This window comes from Hakea prostrata, chromosome 8, assembly GCF_041222555.1.
Source record: "Hakea prostrata isolate BN-2017 chromosome 8, UWA_Hpros_2, whole genome shotgun sequence".
Lineage (NCBI taxonomy): Eukaryota > Viridiplantae > Streptophyta > Magnoliopsida > Proteales > Proteaceae > Hakea > Hakea prostrata.
In genome coordinates this window covers 2,779,913-2,798,803 of record NC_142607.1, presented here as the reverse complement: position 1 = coordinate 2,798,803, position 18,891 = coordinate 2,779,913, and the positions used below count along the sequence as shown (strand labels likewise).

General features: G+C 36.8%; 2 protein-coding genes across 2 annotated transcripts; one reads left to right on the top strand and one right to left on the bottom strand.

The window, feature by feature from the left end:
• The first annotated feature begins 1,004 nt into the window (after positions 1-1,004).
• On the top strand, positions 1,005-10,990 carry LOC149006257 (serine/threonine-protein kinase PBS1-like). The gene is made up of 5 exons (XM_089164850.1): positions 1,005-1,576; positions 2,199-2,404; positions 2,643-2,832; positions 8,119-8,510; positions 9,839-10,990. Exons 1-5 carry the CDS (start codon positions 1,456-1,458, stop codon positions 10,322-10,324), a joined length of 1,395 nt encoding a protein of 464 aa, XP_089020976.1. The 5' UTR covers positions 1,005-1,455; the 3' UTR covers positions 10,325-10,990.
• A 1,084-nt stretch (positions 10,991-12,074) lies between these two features.
• Positions 12,075-13,926, bottom strand: LOC149006256 (bidirectional sugar transporter SWEET9-like). The gene is made up of 6 exons (XM_089165377.1): positions 13,881-13,926; positions 13,509-13,545; positions 13,186-13,396; positions 12,920-13,081; positions 12,546-12,665; positions 12,075-12,392 (listed from the first exon to the last, which is right to left on the bottom strand). The coding sequence occupies exons 1-6, from the start codon at positions 13,924-13,926 to the stop codon at positions 12,075-12,077; spliced, it is 894 nt and encodes a 297-aa protein (XP_089021503.1).
• Positions 13,927-18,891: the final 4,965 nt, after the last annotated feature.

The following is an 18,891-nucleotide window of genomic DNA, read 5'->3' as shown; positions in this document are numbered from 1 at the left end:
GTAGAAAGATTTTCTTAGGACAAAGCTGTATTTTAGAAGCATAAACCATGTCAATAGGTGTTCTATCGCAATAGCCGGCTATAGAGAAGATGAAAAATATAGACCCTCTCACAAATAATGACTAGAATTTCAACTAAAATAGAGAGACTTTGGTCACTGGAGATAAAGAAGATAATAAGCAAAGAAACTCTGTCTTTATTGTTGAACAAGAAACCAGAGAAGGGGGTTTATTGCAACATGAGAGAGAGAGAGGTTGTCAGTAAAGATATATTCATGAATATCCCTTCTGAAAAATGTTTCACTTAAATGCAGTCCTGGTCAACTTTTTTTTGCAATCACACCCCATATCTGTTTGTCATTTAGACACGTGTTTTTAACCTTAACTTCTCAAATAAAGTGAACACTTATTTTTCAAAAATATTTATATAATTTGAAAAAAAAACCTTAGAATAAAACAGAGCATAAAAAAGAAGAAGAAGTGTGAATTGTAAAATTCTAAGGTACCTATTAAAATTTAAAAGAGTGGCACTAATTTATTTAGAGTCAGATTCCATTATTTACAAACAAACCCACCCACCCACCCACCCCCTTGTCTCTGATCAAGCCATGTTACTACTTACTACTACTACCTTCAAGGCTTCAACCACTCACAGAGTCACAGATGTCTAGAAGATCTGCTAATTTGTGAAGGAGAAATGTTTAATTTAATCCTCCATTTTTAGTTCCACTCATAAGGCTTTATCACAAGTCACAACATGACTTTCCTTCCGAGATTTGGGTTTGATTGAGTTGAAGCAAAGAAGAGAAGAGAAAGTAAGAACACATCACTGCCTGGAAAAAAGAAAAAAAAAAAATCTTCTGGGGTGATTTAGTTTGATCGGTAGCTGACACGTTTTGCTGGTTAATTTCTTTGATAATGACTAAGTAGGGGAGAAGGGGTTTTGTATATATCATGGCGCGTTATATGTTTGTCTCCATTTAATAATTGAAGAAAAAAGTAAAAAAATAAAGGAGAGAGATTGTGTTGGAAGCATGTATCTCTGATTGATAGGTACGTTTATGTCTGTAATTTTACATAAATATCTCTCTCTATATATATATACAGACACGGTAACGCAAACACGGTAACGCACAAGAAAGGAAGGAGGAGAGAAGGATATGATGACAGCATAAAGGCCGAGCGTATTCTGTTTTGCCCAGAAACTCTCCAGGAACCGAGACCCAATTGTTATTTCTTAATATCAGATTCTCATTGTTGAAATTTGAGTTGATTGATTGATTGATTTGTAGTTTCCAAGTGTCAGGAACCCAGAAAGGCCTGATTTTGATCTGGATTTGATTTGATATCTGCGTTGGCTCATGTGAGATTTTAAGTTAGCGGAGCTTAAACATGAGGGATTGAATAGATTGGTTCGAATTACTGGTGTTTTACTTGGTTGGTAGAGAAATAAGATAATGGGTTGTTTCTCTTGCTTCGATTCCAAGGAGGAGGAGGAGTTGAATCCGAGAAAGGACCTAGATGATGAACAGGAAGCTCGGACTACAGTGCGCTCCGATGTTTCGAGACTGTCTTCTGGTGAGATTTTAATCCCGATCAGTTGATCTGATCTAAAGTTTACTTTTATTTCCTTATCGATTTAAAACCCTTTTTTTTTCTTCTTTTCTTTCTTTCTCGTTTTAGCCATCCATCTAGATTGTCTTAACTGGAAGTTTGATTGGAAGTTTAAGTTTTTTGATTCGTTCGGATTTATTTTAGCCCCCATTAAACTTACTGGGGAATCATTCATTTGCTTTCACAATTATCATTGCGACTTGGGTTCAATTCTACCGGTTGCTGATCCGTTCCCCTCTTCGAACTTGGAAACTTGACAGCTCTGCTAATCCGTGTTACCATAGGAAATGGGTTATCTTATTTTGGTTCAACTACTTAATGCTGTTGCTTATTTGAGATCGATTACTTTCTGATCGGCTGTATCCTTTCCTTGTACCTTTCTCTTCCATTATTTGAACTCAATTGAAATTTTCTTTCTGAAAAATTCAATCTTGAAAGTGTGACACCGCTGCTGATGTTCAATCCTAAATGAGCGAGATAGTTTTGTTTTGTCTACTGAATTCAAGTTCTCAGCACCCAACCTAGCATTTCATGTATACATTGACATCCTTCCATGCGTTTATGGTTGTTATTTTAAACTTTGCAGGAGCAGATCGACAAAAATCAAGAAGCAATACGGAGTTCAAAAGGGAGTCATCAGGTGTAAAGGATATGTCTGATGTTACCATTAGTGCTCTTACATTCTCTTTTCGGGAACTGGCAGTTGCGACTAAGAACTTCAGGCCAGAGTGTCTCTTAGGAGAGGGAGGATTTGGGAGAGTTTACAAAGGGCGCCTTGAGAGCACGGGTCAGGTAAAATTAATCACTACTTATTTGGTACTGGTGTACTGCAGTGCTGTAAGCTTCTAATTAATATACTCATATGGCATTTCATCAGGAAAACAAAAAAATGTGACAATTATTGCTGTTCTTATATCTGTCTGCAAAGTTTCAACTTCCTTGTTTCTTGATACTTAATGATGCGAGGAATAGTCAAGAATCAGCCATTTTTTGAACTTATATTGATGAACATAGCGATTTTTGTTGACAGGTTGTAGCTGTGAAACAGCTAGACAGAAATGGTCTGCAGGGGAACAGAGAATTTCTGGTTGAGGTTCTCATGCTTAGCCTTCTGCATCACCCTAACTTGGTCAATTTAATAGGTTATTGTGCGGATGGGGATCAGAGGCTTCTTGTCTATGAGTTCATGCCGCTGGGTTCACTGGAAGATCATCTTTTTGGTAAAATTGCTAGCTCCCATTTCCGTGTTTCTTTGTTCGTTCAAGCGACAAATTGGCATCTTTTTCTTTTGAGGTGGTGAGGGGGGATTGTCTGGATTTAGGTCCTTGCTTCTATTACATAACACTCCAGGGTTTTATGCATCTTAAAATATGAGTATTGACCTTGTAGATCGACATAAGCTACAATGCTAGTGGTTTCTTACCATACTTATTTTGAAGAACTACCTATTGGTATTCATTTACGCAACTATTCCATACTGTAATGGTATTCAATGCATGACACTTTTTTTCCCTTTCCTTTTTAACCTATCGAAGCAGTGTTAATCATATTTTTTGCTTTTTGTGTTCTTCTGTATGTCTTGGATTCTTGTGGTATATTTGACGAATGTGATCTTGGCTATTTTATGTCTTTTTTTGTTGGGGAGTTGGGGTGGGTGGTGGGGTATGGTTGGTGGATATTTCTTTTGCCATATTATCTTCATGGTTGAAACTTATTGTAGTAAACTAACTTATTGAAGTAAACTATGTAAGTGGATTGAAGATTGGTTTGGATCTTGTCATCATTAGATGTTTTTGAATACAGGTTATTCGTAGACACTACAGAGTCAAAAGCCGTAAATACAGCTGTGATAAGCTTCTTCCATTCCATGTGAACCTTGAACATTTTTATTGCCTTATGATTTATTATGCAGGCTGGTGTTTTTATTCCTCCTGTCACCAGTTCTTTAATGAGTAACAACATTGAGGGATAAAACATTTATTAGAGAAAATATCGGCTGATATTTAGGACCTGTTTTTTGTGTTTTTCGAAGCAGAAACACTTTTTTAAGCGTTTCATAAAACTTGTTTCTAGAAGTGAAAACAAAATCAGCAGGGTTGTGGCAGAGATCTTATGTTTAGAATGTCAAATTCCATGAATATCCTTCTCTAAACTCTTTCACTTAAACCTAGCCTGCACCCAATGTTGCTTCGAGATAAACAGTTGTTGCATCACAACTGTTTCTTGAAGTAGAATTTTTCATAAATTTCAATTTATGTTTCAAAAATCAACTGAAACAAAACATTTTTATCAAACTGTTTTCAGCCGATTTTTTTTTTGTTTCTCAAAGCAAGAAACATTAAAAACTGTTTCTTGGTGGGTTATCAAATGGATCCTTAGTTTCTTATACATTTTTTTGTATTATAAAATAGGGATTTTCTTATTAATGCCCTCTTAAACTGTCAAATGTCAAAGTTTATAACCTTATTTTTTTGCCCTTTTAGTCTCTGTACCATAACACGACAACAACTGTCACCTGCTCCCCAAATTGGATCTTCTTATGTGAAAGGATTTTGCTGCACCTGTTGATTGATGCCTCAACCATGATACTATCCTAAGTCGTGTGCCTCGATCAAATGGTTTTATCCCGGTAGATCTGCGACCAGTTGAAAACTGATGGCCTGGCCCACAGAATGTGTCAAAAGAGCCTGGGTGTAGGAGTGGCCTATTATAATTGGGCAGTAAAAATTCCGGTCCTTGCGCTTTTCCTCTAAATCCTATGTTTTTCTTTGTTTCTTTCCTTCATCATTTTATGGTTGTTGGACATATTCCTGCTCTAGGTTGTTTCTCTATTCCCTCTTCTTCCAGTTTATGATGCTAATGATTCTGGGAAATCCCTTCGGGTAGGTGAAAATTAATGGGAGTCAATAAGAACTTTAGCAGTGGGACATTTTTTCAAATCAAGGTGCTCAAAACTCAAAAAGCATAATCGTACTACCTGGGTACAACTGTATTGGTGAGACCGTTGATTATGCATCAATTGCTCACTGTGGCTGTGAAATGCTTGTTCTTTTCCCCTTGGCCTAGATCCTGTATTATTTTGTTTATTTCCTTCATGATTTGTCACCATACTTCATTGTTATTGGCATATTCCTGTTCCCCGCTGGTTATTCTTTCTTTATTCAGTTTGGTTATTTTTTTCCTTCTTCCAGCCTGTAATCCTCTTTTTTTTTTTTTTTTTTGGGGGGGGGTGGTGAACTAAAAATGCTATAAACACCCGTCGGGAAAGAAAGAAGATACAGGGGGGGGAGAGAGGTGGGTGGGAGAGGCTAGCCTAAGAACTCCTAGGAGAAGTCAATGATGTGCTATCAAGACCCCAAGTAACAAGAATTGCCTGTTCCTTGGGGTATCTACGAGGGCCTTATTAGGCAAAAAGAAAACCTATACATCATTACAGATGGCTTTTTAAACCTGATCGGTGGATCTAGATTTGGTAGTCCATCTGTGGGAATTATGCTCCATCCAAATGTGCAGGATACAGGCCCCAAGGAGAAGTGTCCCTATATTGTTGGCGGTCGAAGAACCTCCAAAGTTAGAATCAAAGCTGTGGCACTCAATATCCAGGGGCTGGGGATGCTATACCTAGGCCAAATAGAAGAGAGGGCAAGGTCTAGATAGGACAGGAGAAATGACAAGCAAAGTAAAGGTGAGGAGTAGTCTCATCAGCAGTGCAGAAGATGCAGGTTGGATTGACTTATGTGTTCCTGGGACACCATGGAGGGGCAGTAGATAACAAATTTTGAATGGCAGGGGTATTGTTTTGAGTGTTAACGGACTGATGGCTAATGCAGATCAAAAAAGGAAAATATGAATAACATGAAAAATAAGGTATAGGATACCAAGGGTGTCAAAGAAGGACCACTTAAGTGTCAGAGAGAAACACCTAACTCTGGGGATCTTCGGGCTCGCTCCCCATAGAGGACCCCGAACTAATGTGGCGGTTCACCATGGCATACCCACAAGTTCTGAAAATGCATATTTTTTCTGGTAAAAGGTCAGTGGTGTTAATTAAAAATGGAAAAGATTAGTGTACCTTGTGTGAACATCCAGACTCATCCTAGTCAGTAAATATGAATCTATGTCTACAGATTGCATCCTTTTCCATCACTTGTATAATCTGAGTTGGCGACAACTGTATATGAGAAGAAAACTGATCCTTGGCCATGGAACTTGCCAGAAAACCTGCCACTGCATTAATTTCCCTGAAAGAATGTGTTATTTCCCGTTTTGCGGAGTCCAGGTATGGCTGTAGATTTACCACAAAAAAGAAGAAGAAAAGAGAAGAGAAAGTATGGCAGTAGATTCCACCAGCGCTGTAAAACAAACCAAGGAGGCTTCTTTGTGGCAATCAACCATGCAACCGTTGCTGAATTTCTTCCCACCCAGATTTTCCCAAGTTTTAATTCCCTTTCAATATCAAGCACCATAGTTCTGCTTCTACTTCAAAATTAGTTTTTGTGCCTCCGCATATCATTAGCTGAAATATTCTTTTAATATATATATGACTAAATTATTCTCCCTTGCTTTCAAGGAAGTAGTCATTGAGTTTGAACAGTGACTGGAGCGATGGTTTGTTGTTGGCCATACTCTTCATTGTCATTTGGGCTTCTTGATTTTGGATCGACTATGTAGACTTGGTCTCCACGAGAACTTTAATTTGTTCTACCAGTAAATTGGTGCAACTAAAGAAACCACTAATTAGAATGAAGAAAATCATGGGATAACAAGGATTAGAGAGAACCACTTAACCGTAGGTCTCTTGGGGATTCACTCACCCTTAGAGGACCTCAAATTCACATTGTGGGCTTACCATGGTGAAACTCAATGGCTCCAGGAATATATTCAAGCCAAAGGATTGATGGAGGCCAAAGGATTGATGGAGAGAGCCACTGGAAAAGAGCTGTAGAAATACAGCTGTTGGAAAAGAGCCATCTGAATATAACCGTCAAATATGCCTTGGAAGGAGTACATTTTCAAGAAAGAACTATTGCTTATTTGCTTGAGAAAGATTTTGGAAGTGAGGAGAAATTGGAGGGAGCATTAGTGCTCATCATTATGACTAAATTGCTAGTTGGGGTTGTCTACTTTTATATAAGCTTTCAACTCTCTGAATGCATGCTATGAAACTGTTTATCTATTTTTAAGTGCGAAATCAAATGCTTCTGTAGCTATTATAACTGATTGATGTCAATAGATTTTGTTGTCCTGCACTGACACAACAGGATATGAATTGTAAATGCTGAAGCAATAGAATGGCTTAAAACATCTGATTGTTTTTGTTCTTTTCATAATCCTTCCGCATAACGTGGTTGTGTTTATTGTGTTTTTTAGTCACAACAAAAATAAAAAAAAGTCTATTATAGAGTACTGTGGTTTAGTTGGGTCTGTTGTTGTGGATTCAAGAAGTCCCAAAAAAAAAAAGAAAAAAAAGATTAGTTTATGTTTTGCATTCCCCCCCAACCCCCCCCCCCAAAAAAAAAAAAAAAAAAAAAAAAACAGCGCACCCACATTTTTGTCTCTTCTTTTCTGTTTTTGTTTCAAAGTTATTTTAACTTAGTCATTTATGAAGTACTTAGGAAATATCTACTTGGGATGCTAACTGATTGATGGTTGTCCATGGTGGCATACTTTACATTATTTCTAACAGTTGGCCTCTTATCTGTTAAAGGAGAGGCGGTTTAGTGAGGGTTTCATTGGGGTATTTTAAACTTTCTAGGTAACCAAAGTTTACAGAGTTCAGACGTTAAACTTTGTGGGGTATCCTAAAAAAATCTGGAATTTATAGGGGCAAGAGTTTTCTATGACAGGTCGGACTCGTTCCTTTTTGTGGGTAATCAGTGTGTGTGTGGGAGAATGACTGCTATGGCCTTGCTTTCTGAACGGGGTATTGGGGTGAAAATCAGATTCATTTTCTCATATACTTCACTTCAGCTAGTGGAGAAAGGTTCCTTTTTCTTTTTTCCTGTTTTTTTTGGGGGTGTGTGTGTGTGTGTGTGGAAAGATGACCTCACGAGAGAGTAGCTTATGTATCCCCGATCATTTGTTTCAATTACAATTATTATGTATAAATATAAACTTTTTAATGTGTCTACTCTTTTTAGGCATATGGTTTGTGTATAGTTTACATAATATGTATACAGTTGTTGCTTCAGCCATTTAATGGGGAAGAGGAGGTTGTATAATATCCTTTATGCCCCTATTGGGCAAAGGCCTGATGTGCCATAAATGAGGGTTCACAAAAAAACTTAACCTTTTGTTTATTTGTCTCCCCCCCCCAAAAAAGAAAGAAAAAAAGAGAAAAAAAAGAGAGAGTTTCATAAACGGGTAAAATATGTTCTTTTCCTTCGTATCTTAGGTTGAAAGGGATTCTCCCTATCTTGTTAATCTCTGAGTTTCTTTCTTCTTTCATGGCAAGATGATAATTTCTTATGGTCTAGTAGTTAATGATCAAAATGGTCTTTGCGCAGATCTTCCTCCTGATAAAGAACCACTTGATTGGAACACGAGAATGAAGATTGCAGCTGGTGCAGCTAAAGGGTTGGAACACCTACACGATAAAGCTAAACCTCCAGTTATCTACAGGGACTTCAAATCGTCCAATATATTATTGGATGAAGGGTTCCATCCGAAGCTGTCTGATTTTGGGCTTGCAAAGCTTGGTCCTGTTGGGGATAAATCACATGTCTCAACCAGGGTTATGGGCACTTATGGATATTGTGCTCCTGAGTATGCCATGACCGGACAGCTGACGGTGAAGTCTGATGTCTATAGCTTTGGAGTGGTTTTCTTGGAGATGATTACTGGACGTAAAGCAATTGATAGTACCCGTGCCCCTGCAGAACAGAACCTTATTGCATGGGTAAGCCACATATAATAGTATTCTGGAATTGCCAAAATTTGGTTCTATTTCCCCCCTCACCCCCCCCCCCAACCCCAAAAAAAAAAAAAAAAAAAATGATGTTGAAGTGATCTCTAATTTTAGTATTTATAAAGGAACAGCTAAAAGGTTGCACTCTTTAGGCAGTTGGCCTATGGAAACAACAAATTGAATGGGTAATTGTTGCTAGGAGCCTATAGATTAGATGGTTGCAATTTTTTTACTGGGTTGACTAGTGACAGATGTCCTGTGTCCTGTTTGTCGTGCACGAAGCATCTGTTCCCGCCCTCCCTGCTCTCATATAATTACCTGTTGATTTAGCCTTTTTCTTATGGGGGAAAAGGAATACTGAATACATGAATTTGATTTTGGCTTCTGGGAGTTCAGTTGATTTTCTTTTTCAATAAAGGAAAGAGAAATTTTAGTTGATTTACAGGTTGGATGTTCCTATACTTTTTGACATAGTTAGCATCTTCAAATATTTGGCATTATATCTCCTACAGCAAGTTGTGTTAAAAATGAGCTAAAACTTGCATAGTACCATTCTGAGTTTTATATTCCTCCTAAGAAGGAAACTTTCTTCTTTTCTTTTTTTAAATACACTAGGCATTTATTTGTAGTTACAAGGAAGTCTCCACTCATTAAGGTGGCTTCTTCTGAAGATATTCTCCTATCCCTCATACTCAACGTGTATACTAATTGCTGATATAATGGTCTTTATGCTGTTCATTAATCCATTGATAACAATCTTTGCTGTGGTGGTATGACTCATATTTTGATTTTCGTTAATTATCTACTTGAATTGTATGCATTTTTTTGGGGTTGAGTGGAAATCATGGCACAATTGGCCTTGTGAACATTCCACCTGTGTTGGTGTAAATAGTGCATACAGAGTATGTAAACCATGCTTGTGGTGTTATCTTCCTTTGAAGCTAACCTTTCTGGCCAAAAGTAAGCTTTTGCAACTGAGTATGCATCCTTTTCAATTACGTTATTTTGTATGGGCAGAGATAAATTACTAAAGGGAGGCCCCTGATCCTCTGCACTTTTGAAGAATAATATTATTTTTGTTGGACTGTTGACCTGAGCAACTCTTGCATCAAACATAATCTCAAGAAATTATTGTTGACGAAATATTTGAGGTTTATCAGATGGATTGTTGAACTGATTGAGGTTCTAGATCTTGAGGGGTGATATCTCTGCTTGCTGCTCTAAATCTGAATGTCTGCTGGATAGATATAGAAACTCCTTTTGTTATTTCATCCTAGTTTAGTGCTACCAAGCTCACTGACAGGTTCATGTTCTTGCAGGCGCGCCCCTTATTCAACGACCGCCGGAAATTATCAAAACTGGCAGATCCCCAGTTACAAGGTCGATATCCAATGCGTGGGCTTTACCAGGCACTTGCTGTGTCATCCATGTGTATCCAAGAACAGGCTTCTAGCCGACCATCGATGGGTGATGTAGTGACCGCTCTGTCCTACTTGGCGTCTCACACATATGAGCCCAATGCATCATCTGCTCGAGGTGGTGTAGATGAGAGGAAAAGCAGAGTTGGGGTGGATAGGGATGATAGAGGAGCAAGAGTTGCCAAGGGTGATGATGGGGGAGGGTCTGGACGCAAGTGGGACTTAGAGGGGTCAGAGAAGGATGACTCACCAAGGGAAACAGCTAGGATGTTGAACAAAGATTTGGAAAGAGAGAGAGCAGTTGCAGAGGCCAAAATGTGGGGAGAGAATTGGCGAGAAAAAAGGAGGCAGACCGCGCAAAGTAGTCTGGATAGTCCAAACGGGTAGAGTCGATGTGATAGAACTGCAACATCCAACTCCCACCTTGGGTCTGTCCATGCTTTATTATCAGAAGGAGCCAGAAAGCTTGGGAGAGTCTTCTCAAAGGACTTGAACCACAAAAAGCTTATCTTTGTTTCATCTCCCTCATTGCACCCAAACGACAGGAAGAGAAAATACCGTTAAGAGTAGTTGTATATTCACCAGAGGATAAAGAAAATGAGTCTTCTAAACCTTCCAACTTTGGAATTTTGGATGCCTAAACCCTCAAAATCTCAATTGTTGAGAAAGATTGAAGGAATTTTGTGAGTAGTCGCTAATCTTTCATGTATCATGTATGTGTGTGTTGATTATTATCCTGCAGGTCTGAAAACATTTGACGCTTTTAATGAAAAGATTGAATAAGGTTAGAACTAGGGGTGCAAGGTTGATCCAGGTGGCCTTGATCTGCCTTGACCTACTCGAAGTCCTTGAAGGTTTTGGCCTTGAGTATGGTTCAAGGCCAAGGGTAGGTAGGCTTAAAAGTAGTGTCTGTTCTATTGGAATCATCTAAACCCTAACTTGATCTTGATCTTAATTTTGGTCTAATATTAATTATGATTTTAACCTTGGATTTCTATTATATTAACCTTGATCCAGGCCTTGAACTTGATTTTGAGTTTCAACTTTCAAGTTCAAGTTTCTCAACCCTATGATTCTATTTCTTCTTTATTTTGTTTTTCTTAAAATTTTTTGATATCATTTGGTAGCAGTTTGGAATTATTTGTTTCTATCTTTTCAAATTTAACAATATATTAAATGTTGTCATTTTTTTTTTGGGGTTTTAAATCTAGTCAGGATATTATTGATACTAGAGTTACCAGGAAAACAGACTAATCATGGCTTTGAAGATCTATTATTACTGTTTACCAAGAAAAAAAAAATCCATTTTTAATTTGTTATTATTATTATTATTATTATTAATAGGTTAGGTTATCAAAGATTTTTTAAGGATGATTTTTCCCTGTATCATTCTAGTTTTATTGGATGTCCACAAAACGACTATTAAATATTATTTATTTATTTATTTATTGTAATATGGGATATTATTTTATCAAATTTAATATATGAACAGCGTTAACTGAATGAAAGTTCTATTTTTGTTCTTTGATTTTTATGCCAGTCTTAGACCTGAAAGTCCCATGGGTCATCTGGGCTTCCGCGGTTCCATGGCCTTGGATGGGCTGGGCCGGGCCTTTGAAAGACCTGTAAATGGAAACGGATCCGCCTCCGGCGTACGTGGGCCCCGTTCTCCGGAAAACCGTCCGTCGCGGATGTCGGTCGGACGGATTTCCGGATGGGTATTCTTTTTCTTAAAGGTTCGGTTCGGTGCGGCCCAATTTAATACTGTAAAGTGCATTATCTTAATCGGTATTTTTGGTCGGTTTCGGTCCGTGTTTCGGTTCGTGGTGCCTTCTCTAATTTTGCCGGTTGGTCGTTCGGTGGGTTTGCTATGGTCGTTCGTCGGTGTTCGGCCCCGTCCGTGGCCTAAATTTGAAGCTTTGATCATCAATTCTCAGGGTTTTAGAAATCGGATCATCCGAGTCGATCAATGTCAGAATCGACAAAGATTGGAACAGATCAACCCTGTAGTGAAACTAGGGTTTCTTAATTATGTACAGTCGCTGTTCAATAACAACAGAAACCAGCAAGATAGTTTTTGGAATTAAAGATTGACAGTTACAAAGAGATAGAACAGATACAGGGTTGAGCTAGCAAATCAAACTTGAGATTGGATTAGCTGGAGTTCTACGGGAATTGCGATGTGGATGTTACAGTTTTCACTCCCTACAAACTTGTGATTGTCAAGTGGCTCCCTTCGATCACTGCCCACTTTTTTGTTTATTTCATCTTCAACTGTGGACTTCGCATCGATATCAGTCTGATTCACCTCCGAGCAAACTATTGCGCTTAGCTTTACAACATCGATCATGTCATCTTGCTGCTTCTGCTCCTCTTTAGTCTTGTTTGAGTCCTTGTACATGGCATATAGAACCATCTGAATCACTCCCATGGTGAAGCCCAGTATGTTTGGGAGCTGTATACATATATATAACAATCAAGTCGTCCATCACTAATCCATAAACAATAACAATCAACACAGCAGCTATAGAAAGTAATAAGTGACTGGAAATCTGAAACAAGAGAAGTGTTTATTCATGGAACTAAATTAATTTACTCATTTACTTACAGCAACGTGCATGTCCTTCAGTATAACTCCGTAGAAGAACCACATTATTGCGCTTAGAGTCAGAAAGAGTGATAGAAAAAAGGGCATGAACTCGACACTCTTGGTTCGTATAACCATTTTCTGATTGGATGAAGGAGAAAAACAAAAAAAGAGAAAAAAACCAGTTAGTGCTGCATCTTGGTTAGAGGTCAAAGCTAGAGCATGAGCTATAACCATGTTGCTGTTGAGGTATTGTCCATAAATACTAGCAGACATAAAACAATTAATGATTTGAATATTCCAAACTATATTCAAGGTCTAATATTTTAGACAAATCTTATGCTTAAACCTTAACCCTAAGAATTACACAGGAGCATGTTAAAACTGATTCTCACCAGAGCACTTAAAGGGGCTACGAAGACACCCACAGAGAAGACATCACAAGCCCATCCAAGAAACTGGACACGGTTTTGTCCTTTCAGTAAAAAGAAGGTTAGAACAAAAAGCAGACCACAGAAGCCAACATTCAACATGAGCACTAGCTTGGCGGTCATAATCTGCAAAATATCAAACAGAACAGTCAACATGCATCTGTCTTAAAGGGTTTGGGAAGGGAAGACCCTAATTAAGATGGAAGAACAAGGGATCGATGAGAAGGTACCCTCTGCTTCTTGGGTGCATAAACCATGAAAATGACAATGTAGAGAGTTTCTAAGATGCACCCAATTGCGTTTACTGCTATAAGAAAGTAAGCATTGGGCTTCAGTAGCGCGTAATATATCCACATCATTGCACTCAATAGTGCAACAACATATGGCACTGATTGAAATTCTCCTGTTGATTTCTTCTTGTAAATTCCATAGAATGTTGGCCTGCAACCAACCCAAACAAAAGGATATATGTATAATTATATCATCTTACTTTGTTCAACTATATGCGCTATCATACGAAAGAAAGAGAGAGAGAGAGAGAGAGAGAGCTCACAAGGGTGCAAGAAACACCATGAAGGAGAAGATGTTACCTGGCACGTCAATAGGGAAAATATGAAATATATATATCAGTAACGGTTCCATGCAAATCCAGACAAGAAAAGCTTATAAAAGGAAAGATGTAAGTAAAGCCAGTTTGGCTGACTTCATGTTCTATTTTGAATCATTATAGGTATGGTTGCATCAGTTGAAGTGGTCAAGTTTCAATTGTTGGTGAACTTTATTCTAGGTATGTATTTAGACTCAACTGTCTATCCAGAATCTGAGAAAAAGAAGTGAAAATATAGGAGGAAACAAAAAATAGTACGTAATATAGTAGTATTAAGTAATAATAATAATAGAAGAAGAAGAAGCTCTAGAGCTCGACCTAGGAGCCCAAAGACAAAAGCCAAGGGATGGTGAATGGTAAACATGGTGAGTACTCTCAGCTACTGCAGCTCTCTGATCTGAGTTTTTGATATTCTATATCCTGCTCTTGTAGTACTCACTACTTAGTGATGTATAGCATTGGTGAGACTGATGAAGGAAGGAGACTCCACAGGGGTGGGAATTTATAGGAATGGTGATTTGAGAGATGGGTTTGATGGCGGTATTAAGACTTGAGGTGGCAATCTGTTAGTGCTTTAATTCTTCTCCTTATCTTAATTAGGATTGATTAATCATCCAAATTAACAACGGCCAAGACGTTTCCTCACCTATCAAAATCTACTTACACTTGGAGGTTATGAGGCCGTGTCAGGTTGCCAAAGCACGCCTAAACTCATTACTCTCTCTCTCTCTCTCTCTGAATAAACTAAATTAATCAAACCTGACTAAACTACTTATAAAGGCAAATCCTAAGGTTGCTAACATTTGATTATCGAGCCGCACTACCATCTAATGATCCAATTAGAGTTGGGTCGGTTTTTAAGAATACAGATTACATCTTCTCATGCAACATATTGGCGAGAGTCTTCAGGTTAGAGTCATGACAAAAATGAAATAGGTATCATTGCATAAGAAAGTTGAATTCAACAAAACTTTCGAACCAAACTCCATGATCACCATAGTGCTTTTGAGTTACTATGGTTTTTTAAGCCGTCATTATCATTTCCCACCAAAAAAATTTAGAAAGAACGAAAGAGAAGTGCTCTTGGTGCAATGGTAAATGTTGCTTTATAAATTATAGTCAAAAGTTTGTGTCTAAGAGATTAGAACTAACTTCTATGTAAAAGCTAGAGATTAAGGTTCTTTCCAGACCATGCAATGACTAATGCCTTGTGAATTGGTTACACTTTTTATGGGATTCGAGTATCAATGGATTTCCGGATCTTGTACCTTGGAGGATAGGAGGAACAACCCCATATCACATATTGTATGGAGAGCATAGTTAGTAAATTCTAGTGTAGCAAATTCTGGTATGGATGCGTACGACAATTAATCAGTCCATACATCAAGTAGTATGTTTTCATTAATTTGTCCCAATAAATCGTGCATGGCAATTATACTTTGCATGTTTTTAATATGATTGATTTGGATAAGGATAGGAGCAAAAGTATGCGAGAAGAGATTAGAGAGGAGGATTAGTCTTTGTAGAAATCAAGAGCGAAGTGATTTTTTGCAATTAAAGTCACAGTTTTCATGTCTCCATTAACAAAATGTTACCTTCCACACAGAAAATAATAATATGACACCATTTTTTATTCTTTTGTATCTCTACTTCTAAGATAAATAAGACATCTATAAAAGATATTATCATGTAACTCATTTAATTCACAAAAATATTGTTTTAATTAACGATAAAATATATAAATCATTTGTACATGACGCATTATGTTTGTTTTTTTCCTACTATCAAACAATTTCAATATCTTCTTGGACTTTAATGAGTCTTTATTACAATGTTTTATAATAATATTCCTTACCTTTTGCATATCCTAATACAAAAATAGACTTGTTACTCCATTACCATCAACCAAGAAAAGGACTATGATCAATGGTTCTAACTACATTCCTTTTATTTGCCCAAATCCATGAATCTGTATTATTTCAGTGACCATTACACCCAATTGAAACTTATAATGCCTATTGGCCCTCCATTTGATGATGCCACTATTAAACATTATGAATGCGTTTAAAGCATTAAAATGTCTAAAGCAAATCTTGTTTCGCATAACTTTTTCAACTCTTTGTTGTTTCTCAACTTAGGACACCTTATAAAAAAAAGGACTACATCACTTATAGATGGATTGAGTCGTCCAACAAAAGTAACGGTTGACGATGAGCAAGTTGTGAGTCTAATGACTTGTGAATGAAGAAGAAATGTGAAAAAAAAAAGAAAGGAAAACAATAAGAATGAGGGTTTTATGAATAAATAAAAGGAATAAGGATTTTTCATGAACCTTTTGGCTTTTTATTTTTTTAAATAAAGCACAAAAGCGATCAATATGCCAATTAATATACCAATTAAAAAACAATTAATAAGAAAATCGATATGGGTCGGTTTCAAAGTCGGGTACAACAATAATCGTATTATTTTTGGGGTAAACAACAATAATTGTAGGCTTAATATGTGCTGGAGAAGTTCATTTTTTCAATTATACCTTCGGATACACGTATTGATACATCAATTAATATGTGTATTTACTATGGTCGAGCGGTCTTCTCCTCTTGTAGGTTGATGGTTCAAACTTAAATACTATTATTTGATACTATTAGTCGCGCGATTGTCTAAACAATCGTGTGATTATCCTTTATTAATATGAAAAGAGAAAAGTAGGGTTGGACTTGATGCAATGGTAAATGTTGCTTGATTAATTATATTGCAATATGGTCAAAAGTTTGATGTATAACTAATTTTGATATAAAAGCTAGAGATTAATCTAACTCTCTACTTCATTGACTCTTTCCAAACTATGATGACTAATGCCTTATGAATTGGTTACACTCATGACTAATGCCTTATGAATTGGTTACACTCATACTTTTGGGACTAGAATATTTCTGGTATCTCTGGTCTTCTCCCCCTTGAGGTTGGTGGTTCAAACTTGAATGCTACTACTTGATATTTTATGCAATTATTTAGCACTTATCTCTTTTACATTTGTTTTACGACTGTCTACTTCTCTCCCAACATACACCATGAGAGCGATCTTTTCTCTTTGTGTGTGTGTACACGTGTGTGTTTTATGCTATTAGATCTTCGAGTATGTGACAGATTGATAGTTTTTTTTTTAGGTAAACAGTAATTATCTTAGAAACCCAGAACTACTGAATACACCACTCAGTAACTCAGTTGGCAAGACACTACACAATCAGTTGACAGATTTATAGTTTAATAGCATCTCGAAGGAGGGATAATATTAAGAATCATTAAAAAAAAAAATATTACAGGCCAAAGTGTATGTCATTTTCTTCCAAGATATTTACTAATGATTCTTCTTTTTGATATATACTAAACCTATTTTGAAATAACGCAAAAAGGCGGCTCTGAGGTGCCGGGTGTTCTTGCATGAAATATGTAGTAAATTAAGTATAAAGGCATAAATAAAATTGGCCATTAGATAACAGCCAACAGAGGAAAGGGTTTGAATATGGAGCCTGATCGAGGCTTTTTTTCTTCTTCTTCTCATCTCACAATAATTTGAGGTGTGATTCATTAAGATTACTTACTTATAGAGACACTCTATTGTTCCCAGCTGTACTTACAAGGAGAGTCCAAAGGCAAAGCCAGAAAAGAAGTAAAAAATTGGAATGCCATTCAAATCTGTAACGCAAGCTATAAGAGATCTAGTTAGAAAGGTACGTAGCAAGCCAGCTTCCATGAAATTTCATTTTCCACCAAACAGATAATACCTGAAAGACATGCATTAAGTTCAACTGCTCTAGCTAGGTTGGATGCATGCAACAGTGTTACATATATGGTTTATACAGTCATCTGTTCATTATGCTTTATGATGTGTCATCCACCAATTGCCAGAGAAGCTTTCCACATTTTAGGTTTATTACCTTAAATTTCAAGCTGAATTATTGGGAAAGTAGAGAAAAATTTGGTTCCTGCACACTCTGGCCAGAACCTAAAATACGATTCACTTTTGGATATTGCCACATTCACACATGATCGATCATGCAGTAGGTATTCTAACTCTGTGGATACAAACGTTATACATGCATGCTTAATTTGTATATTTAATTATAGAGAAAGCTTTTTATCCTTAATTTTTTAGGTAAATAAGCTTTTTATCCTTTATTTTTTTAGGTAAATGATCAATTGTATCAAAAGATAAAATAATATATACAATCTAGATACATATACGAAATCAATCCGCTCACCAACAGTGAGCTCTACATCTACCCAGTCAGAAAAATCTATAGGAAAAGGTTAATTTCCATCATCACGCCACTTCATGCAGTGAAAGTTCAACAATCTGTATATACTAGGGTTTGTAAATAATAGATTCTTATCGCCATGGCTTGAGGAAAACTTGATTCCTAATTAACCATCAGCAATTTCTAGATCGTAGTTCCATGAAATATCTTCCCATATACATCTGATTTGACATCTGGGAAATGATATCGGTGGAATCACACGTTATTAGATTTCTAGTTCAAATTTGATCACATAACTTACTTTTTTAATCAATCAATCAATCTATAAGTTATTGAAGTTCTTTCAATCACATAACTTATGAATCTTGAATTCTTTCTTTCTTGTTTAAATTATCCTTTGTCTATTGGATCTAAGTGAGAAGGCAGTGTTGGTTTCTAAATATAATCTGTGTTTGTCTTTGCATTGCAGCTGTACAGCTTCAAAGATTTGCTATATCGAGAGGCACCTGTAATTTTAAGGTTTGTTTCAGTATTGGCCACCATACCCCAATCTTTTGTCTTAGTTTTTGACTTCAATTGGTGGGTATAAAGTTATAGAAGTTAGGCATCAATGCAAGAGCTCAAAAAACAAATCCTGATCACCTCTCTCCTTTGTTTTACTGCATAATTAACTGTTTTCCTTTTAAGTGGAGACCCTTTTGCAATCCAATTAAAATATTTTTTCCTCCATTAATCCTTCCAAAGAGCTTCAAAATCACACTCACACCACATAATGGCACCTGGCCAGGAGAAAAAAGGGGTACCCTTCAAAGTAGAAGTAAAGGGTTTGGCCAATTGGCCGTAATTTTCGTACATTCAAGTTCCCCAACCAGTTTACTGGAATTGAATAATTTAATTAGTTATAAGTGGGTTTTCTAATTTACCATATACATATAATACAGACAACGTTCTTCTCCACTTAGTCCAATAAATATCAATATTAAAACTTATCATCACAAACATCTTTCACTTCACATATATATATTATATAAGAACCTGTGTTATCTTTCCTAAAGATAAGGAGAATTGAA

Excerpts from the sequence above, each read along its gene's own strand:
- LOC149006256 (XM_089165377.1), bottom strand. The coding sequence starts at position 13,926 with ATGTTTACCATTCACCATCCCTTGGCTTTTGTCTTTGGGCTCCTAG. Across the intron at positions 13,546-13,880 it reads TTTTGTCTTTGGGCTCCTAG|GTAACATCTTCTCCTTCATG; the intron begins GTCGAGCTCTAG and ends TTGACGTGCCAG. Across the intron at positions 12,393-12,545 it reads TGAAGGACATGCACGTTGCT|CTCCCAAACATACTGGGCTT; the intron begins GTAAGTAAATGA and ends ATATGTATACAG.
- LOC149006257 (XM_089164850.1), top strand. The coding sequence starts at position 1,456 with ATGGGTTGTTTCTCTTGCTTCGATTCCAAGGAGGAGGAGGAGTTGAAT. Across the intron at positions 1,577-2,198 it reads TGTTTCGAGACTGTCTTCTG|GAGCAGATCGACAAAAATCA; the intron begins GTGAGATTTTAA and ends TAAACTTTGCAG. Across the intron at positions 8,511-9,838 it reads AACAGAACCTTATTGCATGG|GCGCGCCCCTTATTCAACGA; the intron begins GTAAGCCACATA and ends ATGTTCTTGCAG.